Source organism: Cajanus cajan, chromosome 8 (genome assembly GCF_000230855.2).
Source record: "Cajanus cajan strain Asha chromosome 8, NIPB_CcT2T_4, whole genome shotgun sequence".
NCBI lineage: Eukaryota > Viridiplantae > Streptophyta > Magnoliopsida > Fabales > Fabaceae > Cajanus > Cajanus cajan.
In genome coordinates this window covers 5830502-5842956 of record NC_138524.1, presented here as the reverse complement: position 1 = coordinate 5842956, position 12455 = coordinate 5830502, and the positions used below count along the sequence as shown (strand labels likewise).

Here is a 12455-nt window from a genome sequence, read left to right as displayed (position 1 = left end):
GAATGAAATATTCACACCTTTGTAAGAGCATGAACAACTTGATTAGTTTGCTTTCCAATAATACGCACCTTACTTTTCTTTTTAAAGTAATGTAGCTCTTTTCTTTACAAATACAAATAATTTGTCCAAGCTTCGAAATATTTGAAGAAATAGCCAAACAACTATCAACAACATGCTTACAATTAATCAATTAGCTTAATGATGACATTTTGATTATAAACTTGACCTAGGAAAGATTTCATTAACTTTATTGTTAAATTTCATAGTACTTACTACAAGAGCAAGTCTTCATAAACTTATTTTATTCAATAACTTAAAATTCTACATTCAATTTTAACAATTCAACTACTAAAGTATAAATTATTAATTAATGTATACATCAGCATACAAATTTTTACAAAATTTGAAAATCATATAAAATTTCGTTATATAGATTCAAAATAACACAAATTTTTTATGTATATTTGTTAATTTGGATTAATGAAATGAAATATTAAATAGTTTTAAAATATTTTAAAAGTTGTAAATTTGATCTATACATAAGAATTTTTAATTTAACGGTTAAATTATTGAAATTTAATATATAACATGTATTTTTTTTATAAAAAAAAGTTATAAATATCAATGTATTGGGAACCTGGCATTTACACACGCACATCTCTCTTTATTGACATGATATTATCTATTTTGAACTTAAATCCTCATGATTTTACTTTTTATCATCTTCTAAAAGATCTAATATCAATGGAGACTATATGTGCTTTATAAATTTTTATTTCTTCTCGTGATCCAATGTTGTGGAATTTTTGTTTGTAACCCCAACAAATTCTATTATTGTGAAAATAATTCAAATTTTTAATTTCAAATATCTAAGATATTGTTCAAATATAAAAATATATTATTTTTCTTTAAGATATTGGTTAGAATTAAAAATTCTATTTATTTTATAGTTTTGTTTTTTCTTTTAAGATTATTGTGATGTGAGGTCAATAAATAGAAATTCTTGAAAAATTATTCGCCCTGTAAAGGGAATGACCACCTTAAATGAGAAAGGGAGTTATATGAAGAAGAATTTTCAAGTTTCATTAATAAAAATTTTGTAGAAGGACTATCCAAGTCTCAGCTATAAAACATGTGAAGAAAGAATTTTCAAGTTATACACATAAAACTTGTGAGGAAGGATTTTAAAGTTTCACTTACAAAATTTGAAGGAATAATTTTCAAAAACATATATATAATACATTTTTGAGATAACAAATATTTCCATCAATATAAGCATACAATCTACTAAGTTAAATAAATTTTGTGTGATCTTATCCTATTTCTTTGATAGTGTTTGCTTTATGTATTCTATTATTGTTGTGTAAAAAAGAATTTTTTTTTTCCCAAGTTAATTTAATATCAGATCGTTAACACATTCGCAACAGCACTCGTATCCCATTTTATTTTATTTTTTTCAAACGAATCATGGTTATGAAAAAGTAAATGATAAGTGCATTCTTTTTACACCAAACAATAATTTCCATAAAATTTTATATTGAATCTGCTCAACCTTTTCCCAAGTGATTTCTTGTCTCCCTCCGCTTTACTGGTCTTGCTTTACCAACATTGAGTTAATTTCTCCAATCTTTTAACCCTTCACCTAACTCTTTCACTGTGACTATTTTGCTTCTTAAAATCTCACTAAACTATTTTCTGCTCACCTTTACCCTCCCTCCTCTACTACCCCTTCCCTTTATTTCCTTTCTGTCTACTCATCAGTTGTCTATAATTAATAACCTAACCCTTTCTTCAACTGATCATATACTTCTTTTCTTTCCACCCCTCATCATGACCAATTCCTACACCTCCAATGACCTTAACTTTTGGTTGGACCTCAATTCACCATGTCTTCTCACTTCTCCTTCTCCATCATCTCCTTCCAAGAGTACTCCACCATTCTATTTTCATAACCACACAAGTACAAGCATATCTTCCACTCAGTTCAAACCCTCTCCTCAAAGAAAAGCCCTTCCCCTCTTTCATCCAAGACATGCTGAAGAAGAAGATCTTGAATCTTCGTTCAGTGCCATGGAAGTGGACAAGAAAAAGAAAGAACCAAGTACCTCATCTAGCTGTTTGGATGAAGAGGATAGTGTTGTTTTACACTTAGGGCTTCCTAGCACGAGTGCATCTGCTAGTGCTGATTTAGCTTCAAGCATATACTCAACAGAGGCTTCACACAAAGAAGAAAAAGTCACTGATGCTTCTAGTCTTCTGTCAAATAGAATTAACAGAGGGCAATATTGGATCCCTACTTCTTCTCAGATTCTAATTGGTCCTACACAGTTCGCATGCCCCCTTTGTTTCAAGACGTTCAACAGATACAACAACATGCAGGTTTGTCACCTTTAGTCATTTTGATCATCAATTCCCCTTCCCTCCATCGAGGAGAATAATAAAATAATATTAAAGAGAATTAACGGTTAATAGAATTATAGAAAGAAAGAGAGAGAGAATATCTTTCCTTTTCCTCCTCCTTTTCCTGTTTTTTTATCCTCTCTTATACCCCCTACTTTCTCAGATCTCGTATTTTCAATAAGAAAAGGATTATTTTTGCGCGTCCTTTAGTTGAACTCTTCTTAATTTTATGTATAGTATGACTTCAAAATATCACCTGTAACATTGACTTAAATTCATCAAATTAAGGAGGGAGATTTCTCTGAGCGAGTGTCTATATAAATTAATTTAGGGTTTTCCCACTTAATATTGTTGCATTTCCTTTCCTTTTATTTGAGCTCCAAACTACTCGATCTATCATGCCCTTTTTCTGTTAATATAAAAATGAAAAATCTCATTACATCCGTGAAGAATAGTATCCTAATGTATGGCTCAATTATTTGCACCTTCAAGTTTTGGTAACAAGAAAATAGCAAGGTTGTATAAATGAAGTTTTTATTTTCCCTCTCCATGATACGTTAATTAAGTGTTCATTAATTAGTTAATACCAAATACAAAAAGACACCGACAAGGGAGACATAAATTGAAACAACATCAATTGAGTTTCACAAGAATGAATATAAATATAAATGACTGTACTAATATTCTCTTGCTGAGCGCCTGAGCCTTTTCTTTAACAGGATGCCCTACACTATCACGGTGTCACCTATTTCTTTAATCCCAGATACAGTGGTTGCTGGAGAACTATTAAAACTTGTTGAAAAGGGAAAGGAGGTAGTTATGTTCCCAGTTAGCACGTTTGGGAATTATGTTTAGGAGGGGAAAGAGAGTATACGTTTATTCTTTTTAAATAGATACTCTCTAATTTAATATATTTTTTAATTAATATAAATTAAACTGTAAATTCTTAACATGTTTATTTATTGTTTAAAAATAATATATTTATCTTTCCCTCCTTCCTCCCTCAAAACACAACTCCAAGCATGGCTTCTATATATGAGCCCACTCAAAAACATGTCCAACATAGTAAAATGATTCAGTTTCAAAGTCCTTAAAAACTACATGCAAGAAATCAAAGACCTAAGATGAAGGTTTTTTATTTTTTATTTTCATTTCTTTTCCATCTAATTATTATTTTCTCCTACATGGTAGTAACATTAGTGCAAATTAAAATCTACAGATGCATATGTGGGGGCATGGATCTCAATATAGGAAGGGGCCAGAGTCTCTAAGAGGAACACAACCAACAGCTATGCTAAGACTCCCTTGCTATTGCTGTGCTCCAGGATGCAAGAACAACATCGACCATCCAAGGGCAAAGCCACTCAAAGACTTCAGAACCCTTCAAACGCATTACAAGAGAAAGCACGGAACAAAGCCTTTCGTGTGCAGAAAATGCTGCAAAACATTTGCTGTGAGGGGTGATTGGAGAACTCATGAAAAGAACTGTGGCAAACGCTGGTATTGCTCTTGTGGCTCCGATTTTAAGCACAAAAGATCTCTTAAAGATCACATCAAGGCGTTTGGATATGGACACACGGCTTATGGAAATGACTGCTGCAACCTTGATCATGATGATGATCTAGCAGGCTCTGAAATTGAACAAGAAAATTAAATCTCTGCCAGTCGCAGCTTATGATTATATGATGTCAACTCTGTGGAACTGTTCATGGTTTCTCATATTTTCACCTTTATTAATTAATCTCTTTATGTCTTGGTATTGCATGCATATCAGGTTGTAACATGCTCCTGTCATGTCATTTATTTTTGGTTTTGGTTTTGGTTTTGGTTTCTATGAACATAAACTGTATTGCAAGATTCAATGTCCATGATCTGCCAGGATTGTACGTAATTGGTTTAATACCGTCAGAATGTTCGTTTAAGAAGGGTGTACGTGGAGATTTTTCCAAGTTCCAACACAAGTCTAATTATAAAGAGAGAAAAAAAAGAAAGAAAGAAAGAAAGAGATTTGTTTCAGTTGTTCTTTTTGACCAATAGTTAAGTGAGTTTGTTAAACACATAAAAGATAGAGGGAGAAAATTTTGTCTAAGTCCTTAAATTTTTTAGAATACTATAAAATTTCTCTTCTAATTAGCCATAATTAGAATTCCAATTATTTCATATTATCTTCACACATATTTTTACAAGAGATACGATTACCTCAAAATAGAGTTCATGGAATGAAATAAAAAAGAGATGAAAAAAATAATAAGAAAAAATGGAATAGAAAAGAAGATAGGAGAATATTTTTTTTTCCTTTTCGAAACTATTGAAAAAGATTGTTTTCCCCTTGTTCTATTAGATAATTTGACATTTTCGATAAATAAAAAGTATAAAAAAAGTGATATTTTTTTTTAAGAGCACGCTAATAACTACCATATCATAAGGCAATTCAGATCAGATACATTAATCAAGGCACACTTGTATAGTATGATCATACATACGTAGTTCTGGCAACAAAGTAAGAGGTGTAAATGCCAAGGAGCTCGATGGCCTCAGTCCAAAAGATGGATTACTGTGACTGAGGTGAGGCATGTTCATCATCCACCTAGGGGTAATCGTTAGACTGGTTCGGATTAAGAATGTTGAATTCGTTAAAAATTGAAATGCTGAAATATAAGATGTGTTATTGTTCATTTAGCCTTTGGATTAGTTTGGATTCGGATTGAGCAGGTTCAGATGCTAGTGGGTGGGTTATATTAGGCTTTCCATTTCACAAACCTTGTAAATCTGAACGTTCTTTAATTTGTGGGATGATTCAAGGAAATGTGTCATATACAATCAATGTTTCCCATGGGGCCAAAATTGGGCTGAGCGACCAATTTGGAGTAGTTTTTAAGCTGTTTTGAAATTATTTACACTTTTGAGACTTTTTGTATAGTATCGTTATGACTCATAGCGACATACGTGACACGTGTTTTTTTTTTTTTTTTTTTTTAATTGTGAATGGCTTAATTTTAGCCGGTAGAAATTCTTACAAGCTGTAGCGATTTTCATAAAGTCGCTATGGGCTACATTCCCATTTTAAAAATATAATAAATTCATTTTAAATATTTTCTTTTATATATTAAATTTATTTTCTTTCATTGGATTTGTTAATTTTAATTTATATCATTTAAATATTTTTTTAAACCATTTTTTCTTCAGTATATTTTTTAATTATTAATTTATATATTTTAAATATTTAACAAAGGAGGCGTTATGACCTATAGCGATACAATGTCGCTATAGGCTATAGCGACACAATGTCGCTATAGGTTATAGCGACACAATGTCGCTATAAGTTATAGCGACTTCTATTTTCTTTTTTGTTTTAAATTATTTACTTATTTTCTTAATTTATTATTTTATTTTATATTATGAACTTAACGCATCTAATCTTTTCCATCATAAAAATAAGTAAGAAATGAAAAAAAAATCATTATGACTGTAAAGGGACTTAGTTTCAAGCGTTATTTTTTTCTAATTTTAAGCAATGTTTTGTCAATAATAATTACACTGATATCTAAATTAAGAACCTAGTGCGTATCAACTATTAACCCATTACTAAGCACAGTGTTTGTCCGTATAAATTGGCATAACAAAATTGAAAATTGAAGCCATACATGTTCAAATGCCAAGTTCTAGTTACATTACTTGATTTCGGACGAATTGCGATTCAAAACCAAATTTTCTGGGCAGAAAGACTTCTTAAACACGAAGGAGGCGCTATGGCCCCTCGCTATAAGTCATAGCGACCTGTTTTTATTTATTTATTTATTTTATTATATTATCAATTTATTTCAAATATTAATTTTATATTTCTGTTTTTTTAATTTTTTTTTCATTCAAATCCTTCATTTATATATTCATTTTAATTTATATATTTTTAATATTTTTTTTAAAAATTTTTTCCTTCAGTTTATTAATTATTTTATTTTTAATATATTTTTCATATTTTTATTTTTTATGCTATTTCCATTTATATAAATAAATTTTGTCCCTAAATTTTTTTTTCATTTTTTATTATACACTATACACAATTTTTAAATAAAATATATCTGTTAAAAATTATTATATACTCAACATTCCAGTAAATTATTTTACAAAAAATTATTTAATTTCAGTAAATTATATATTTTATTTTATTTTATTCTTATTTATATTATCAATTTTTTTTCAAATTGTAGTTTTAAATTTCTGTTTTATTCCATTTTTTTTTAAATATTTTTCAATTTATTTATTTTATTATTTTTGTTACAAATTATTTTATAAAAAAATATTTAATAAGTGGCGCTATAGGCCATAGCGTCGCTATAGGCCACAACGACCACCTTTTTAAATTTATTTTTTTATTTTCTTTTATTTCATTTTATATTATCAATTTTTTTTCATATTTTAATTTTAAATTTATGTTTTATTCGTTTAATAATTTTAAATATTTTTATTTTTATTTTTTTAAAATTATATTTGTTAAAAATTATTTTATAAAAAAAATATTTAATGGATGTCGCTATAGGCTACAACGACTTCATTAAAGCCATTTTGGGTCGTTGTTGACTGTAGCGACTTCCATAATATGACTTTTGTTCCTGTATTAGGATACACACTTCAATTATCTTGTCACGGGTCGGGTCTCGGTCTTCTTGTTCTTGTCTGGGTTATCCGAAGCGAGGTGGGGTGTGCCTGCAAAGACACTCCGACGCTCAAGTTAGTTCTCGGCGTAATAAATGCGGTAGTTCAGAATTAGTTACATACCTCGCTAGAACTCTATTTATAGGTACTCGTATTGGGCCGTGATTAAGGATTGGGCCCCGGAAAATTAGGGAGCTAATCCGATGCGTTATGTTAATTAATCTCTCCATAATTAGCCTGACAGAAGTGTTGGGCTTGGCCGACCACACCGATGAGTTTTATCTGTTCACGTGTGGTCGGCAGACTCAGGTATTCGGACTAGATGTGTTACAGTGCGGGTGGTCGGCCTGATTACTTACGGGTTCGGATTGTTCGACCCGGTTTTTGCGTTCGGGTGTTCGGCTCAGTCGGCCTCCATACGGTATAGCTTTCATGGCTTCTTAAAATTAAAAAAATTACACGTGGCACGTATGTCGCAATGGGCCATAGCTACACTGTACAAAAGAGCCCCAAAAGTATAAATAGTTTCAAAACAGTCCCATTTACGTAAATAATTTTAAAAATTACCCCAAATTGGTCGATCAACCCCAAAATTGAGGTAGACAAAATGTAGCAATAAAGGAGTAATGGATACAAAGATGGAGCTTGAATAAACTAATGATGGGTGAAAGAGGTGGGTGAGAAAAAAAATAGGACTTGAATCATAAAAATTGTACCTTTAATTATCTTTTGAAACATAGTTAATGAATGAGAAAAAAAAATGGAGCTTCAACATCGCTTTGCAAAAAGAAAATGGTTACCAAACAAATCTTTCGGCATCAATATTAATACTAAAGTGAATGAAAAACTTCTATCAATAGGGTAAAATCAAAACTCATTAAAGGGTCTCACTTGTACAAAATTATACATTTTTAGCGGTTAATTAAATTTTGAAAGATCAAAAAACATTGGTAAAAGTAAAAGAACTTTTACTTTTCAAAGATTGCAATTAGTCCTCATTTATTAATTTATGTTTGTTCGATCAAGTATGTTCAATTTATTAGTTGACTAAGTCATAGTTTTTAGGCCTTTTATAAATACATTTGGTTATATTAGGTTATTTATAGGAAAAACCCCTCGATTCTTCTATTTTATACACATGTCACAACTCATTTAATCTTCTGAATCTACCCATGGATATTTTTTTTTTCTTTTATCAATTAGTTAGGAGTTCAGTCGATTTTGACATTTTTGCTCAGCCCTAATCCACCAGCTATCTTTACCTTTTCCCTCCACCACTATTGCAAATTGTTGAGAGGCACCAACCAATGTTATAAAACTTCTTATCCATGATCTGCTTTTTGAATAATATAAAATATTTATTAATTTCGTTAATGACTAATCTTTATTAAAAAAATATTAATCACTTATAATAGAATTTTCATTTTAAATCACATTTTTTTATCCATAATATTAAAAAAAATTCAAATTAACAAAAAATATGACAAACAAAATATGTATATAAGTGAGAGACAAGACTTACCTTATTAGTTGATTTAATTTTGTAAGATTTAGTTACACTAACCTACATTTTTAGAAACAAGTAGTCATGACTAGTGGAAAATTAGCATATTACGTCACCCCTTTTACGTTAGAAATACGAAAATCTGACGTAAAAAAAATGCGGTGACATTTTTGTAATTTTTGCGAACTTTTTTACGTCGGACTTGGTAGGGTTTGACGTAAAAAGTCCAATCTACGTCGGAGGTGTGTTGTGTCTGACGTAGATTGGACTTTTTACATCGGACCCTACCAGGTCCGACGTAAAAAAGCTCACAAATTTGAATAAGAAAGCGCGAGGCACACCGCGCGCATTCACTCTTCATCACTTTTCATTTTTTTCTCTCTGAACCCTCTCCCTCTCCTTTGTTACTGAATCATTTTTTTTGTCTTTTGCAGAGGGATGAACTCTTTGTTACTTATTTGCACATTGTTACTGCTCCTCAGGTATGAATCAAGGTTTCGTTAGCACTTTTCTACTTCGCATTGCTACTCTGGCTATCTGTTTTATTTAATTTTTTGGTTGTTCTATTTGTATAGGTAGTGGGCGTTTTCTTTTGGGTTGTTATACGAAGCTGAATGGCTTGTTCTGGAAGCAGAACGGCCTGTTCTGCAAGCAGAACGGGCCGTTCTGCTGGTATTTTTATGTTTTTTTTTTCCTACTTTTTTACGTCGGATGTCATAATGTCCAACGTAAATTTACGTCGATTTTGCGGATCCGACGTAAAATTTACGTCTCCCGCTTCTACGTCGATATGTTTTCTGACGTAAAAAGCTAAAAATGTCCGACGTAGTACACCTCTTTTGTTCTAGTGTCAAACACGAGACCTTGTTTTAAGAGATTGAGTTAAATGTCATTGAAATTAATAACTTGTTGGTTAATTAAGATACGCTATATGCACAACATGTAAAGAGACATAAAATTAATCTCCAACTTTTAACCACTAACTTGTAAGAAAATCTATGACTTAATGGTACGTAAAGGTGTTTGATTTACTAATTTTGTTAATGAGTAATAATTGATTGATTATGTTAGATTTCAACTTAAAACTAATTGACATTTAACGAAGATATCCAATAAATATATAAATTATACTAAAAAAAACTAACAAATTATTCTTATAAAATCTCTATTTCTAATTTTCTATACTTAATCTAAAATCTTACCCAAAGAGATTGACTTGAGTTTTACTTAAATTACTTCTTAAACTTCTTGTTGCTAAGAATTTAACATAATTAATGAAAAAGATTTCTGTAAACACTTTGAGAAAGATAGTAAAATAAAAAAGATAAATAATTAATATAATTTATCGTATGATATAATTAGAAAAGAAAGAAAAAGATAAAGAAAAATGTCGGGTCTCAATCGTTTAAAAGTGTAAATAAACCCTAAACCTTACATAATGAAAATGTATAATATATAAAGTGCAGTTAATGCAGGTTGGAGGAAGCTTTAGAAGCTGTCACCAATCAGCTTTATGACTGGAATGATGCTGCTATCCCACTTTTGTTGTGTCCTTCATGATGGACAGATCAAATACTATGTTTAGACTGAGCCTAATGATTTCTACGAAAATGATTAGACTGAGCCTAATGATCTTCATTAATGCAATGATCATGATGATAAGATTCGTAGCTAGCAGAAGAAATTGCTGCTGAAATCCAGAGAGAAAGACAAGCAGAGGTGCTTGAGAGTTGAGATGTCATTTCAAAGTACAGTCTGAATGCATGATAGCGTTAATGCAACTTGACTCTTCTCAGCCAAGCCAACAAAATCGGAACTCCACGTTCCTTTATCTGCTTTTTCATTTATTTATCCTTTATGGTAAAATCTCTCTGAACTTTTCACCCTGGACTTGAACATATATGTTACATAATGGTACTCTATGACTGTTGTAGATTTAACATAACAGTAAAATGGGTGATGAAAACGATGCCTAATTATGTGGTTCTTTGCATTGTAACGTCAATCTGTCACAACATCCCCAACCTGTCAAGAACGATGTGATGGAACATTGTAACTTTAATAATTTATTTTCTTTTGTATGAATGCTGATGGATATATATAATTTATGCGCGTGCATCAAATTAACCACAGCGGAGTGGATCAGTACTCGTCATCGGCTTCGCCATGCATGTACCGCAGCAAATGCTCATAAATCACCCTTCTGCTGTTACGCATTTCGATTTGTCTCATATAAAATAAATAAGTATTATTTTAATAATGAAAGATTAATTTATATTTATAAAATATATTTTTTTTAGTTAAATATTATTTTAATATAAATAAGTATTGAACATGAAAGCAACATATCAACACCTATGTCTCACAAGATTATATTTAGCAATGTTTTGTAAAAAATACTAAAAATTTATAGGCTAACTCTAAATTTATAAAGAGTTAAATATGTTTTTATCTTCTAAAAACTGGTTCTATTTGATTTTAATCTCTCAATTTTCTTTAGTTCTTCAAATTTATATAATACTCATTTTTAATTTTTTTTAAACATAGTTAATTTTTATTGTTAAAATAGACTACCTTAGAATCTAAATCACCATTAGTTTTATTGACATGAAAATTTTTTAAAAAAATTACTTTAAAATAATAATTATTTTAGGATTAAGTTAAGATTTAGGATAAAAATTAATTTTACACTTAAAATTTTCATTATTCACTCCTATACCCAAACATGGAAGTTACATAAGTGCTTTATTTTGTTTCTTGTTTCTCAATTTTATTTTCACCCTTGACAGAGGAAGTCAAGGGCCTCTTATTTTTTAAGGGCAGCACCTTAAAATTCAGGAAGGGAGAAGAATGAACATTGTTTAGAGTAATTAGCGTGTTGATGGCTTCGAGAGCTGTTTAAGATGAGACAATATCATCGAAAATTGAGAATTTGGAGCTTAGAAGATTGTTGACGAAGATGCGAAATTGAATGTTTATGAACACGATGATGATAGTGGAGAAAAAAAAAGCTTACTTTGAGTTTATGAGAAAATTTTATTAAAGTTTGATGAGAAACTCTTTGTTCAAGTAAAAAAAATTATATTGAAACTCTCATACCTACGTTTGAGAGTAAATAATAAAAAACATAAGTATAATATTGATTTTCATCCTAAAACTTAACTAAACCTAAAATAATTAATATTTTTAAATTTTAAAAAATCCATATCAATAAAACTTAAGGTGATTTAAATGCTGAGGTGACATATTTGAATAGTAAAAGTTAACTATGTTTTAAAAAGATTAAAAATAAGTATTAAATAAATTTGGAGGATTAAAATCAAAGAATTTTATTTTTGAGAGACAAATCAAATAGAATCAATTTTTGGAGAACAAAAAATATATTCAATCCATTTTATAAATTAATCAAATAATTATAAGTTAGAAACTAAAATGTTTAAGTTAATTGATTAAATTGAAAGTATTTAACAATTTTCTGATTAATACTAAATGATGTGTTTGTTTATTTTATAAAGAGTGTAAAAAATAACATGTAAACAAAATAATTTTTAAATTAAAAAAGATAAAAAAAAATATATTAAGTAAATAAATGAGAGTAAAAGAAGAGAGATAAAAAAAACTAAAATTTTATAAGTTATAAGTTATATCAATTAACTTATGAAAATAAATTACAATATCTTAAAATAAGCTTGCATATTAAGTAAGCTTATTTTGATTAAACTAATTTTTAAGTTGGTTAAAAAACTTATAAGTTCATCAAATGTCTTGTGAAATAAATTCTTATAATGTAGTTAATTAGGAGCAATAATTTGTCATAACAATATTTACTAGTGAAAAAAAAAACACTTTGTATCTTGTGATAACTTCTTTTAAATACACATATTTTTAGTAAGATAAT

The 12455-nt window shown here is 29.5% G+C and overlaps 1 protein-coding gene across 1 annotated transcript; it reads left to right on the top strand.

Annotated features, from left to right (window-relative positions):
- The first annotated feature begins 1303 nt into the window (after positions 1–1303).
- Positions 1304–4448, top strand: LOC109813411 (zinc finger protein WIP5). Its single transcript, XM_020377596.3, has 2 exons — positions 1304–2379; positions 3620–4448. Exons 1-2 carry the CDS (start codon positions 1831–1833, stop codon positions 4052–4054), a joined length of 984 nt encoding a protein of 327 aa, XP_020233185.1. The 5' UTR covers positions 1304–1830; the 3' UTR covers positions 4055–4448.
- The last annotated feature ends 8007 nt before the right edge of the window (positions 4449–12455 follow it).

Bases quoted from the DNA above. Each gene is read 5' to 3' on its own strand.
- LOC109813411 (XM_020377596.3), top strand. From the start codon at position 1,831: ATGACCAATTCCTACACCTCCAATGACCTTAACTTTTGGTTGGACCTC. The intron at 2,380-3,619 runs GTTTGTCACCTT...TAAAATCTACAG, and splicing joins ACAGATACAACAACATGCAG to ATGCATATGTGGGGGCATGG.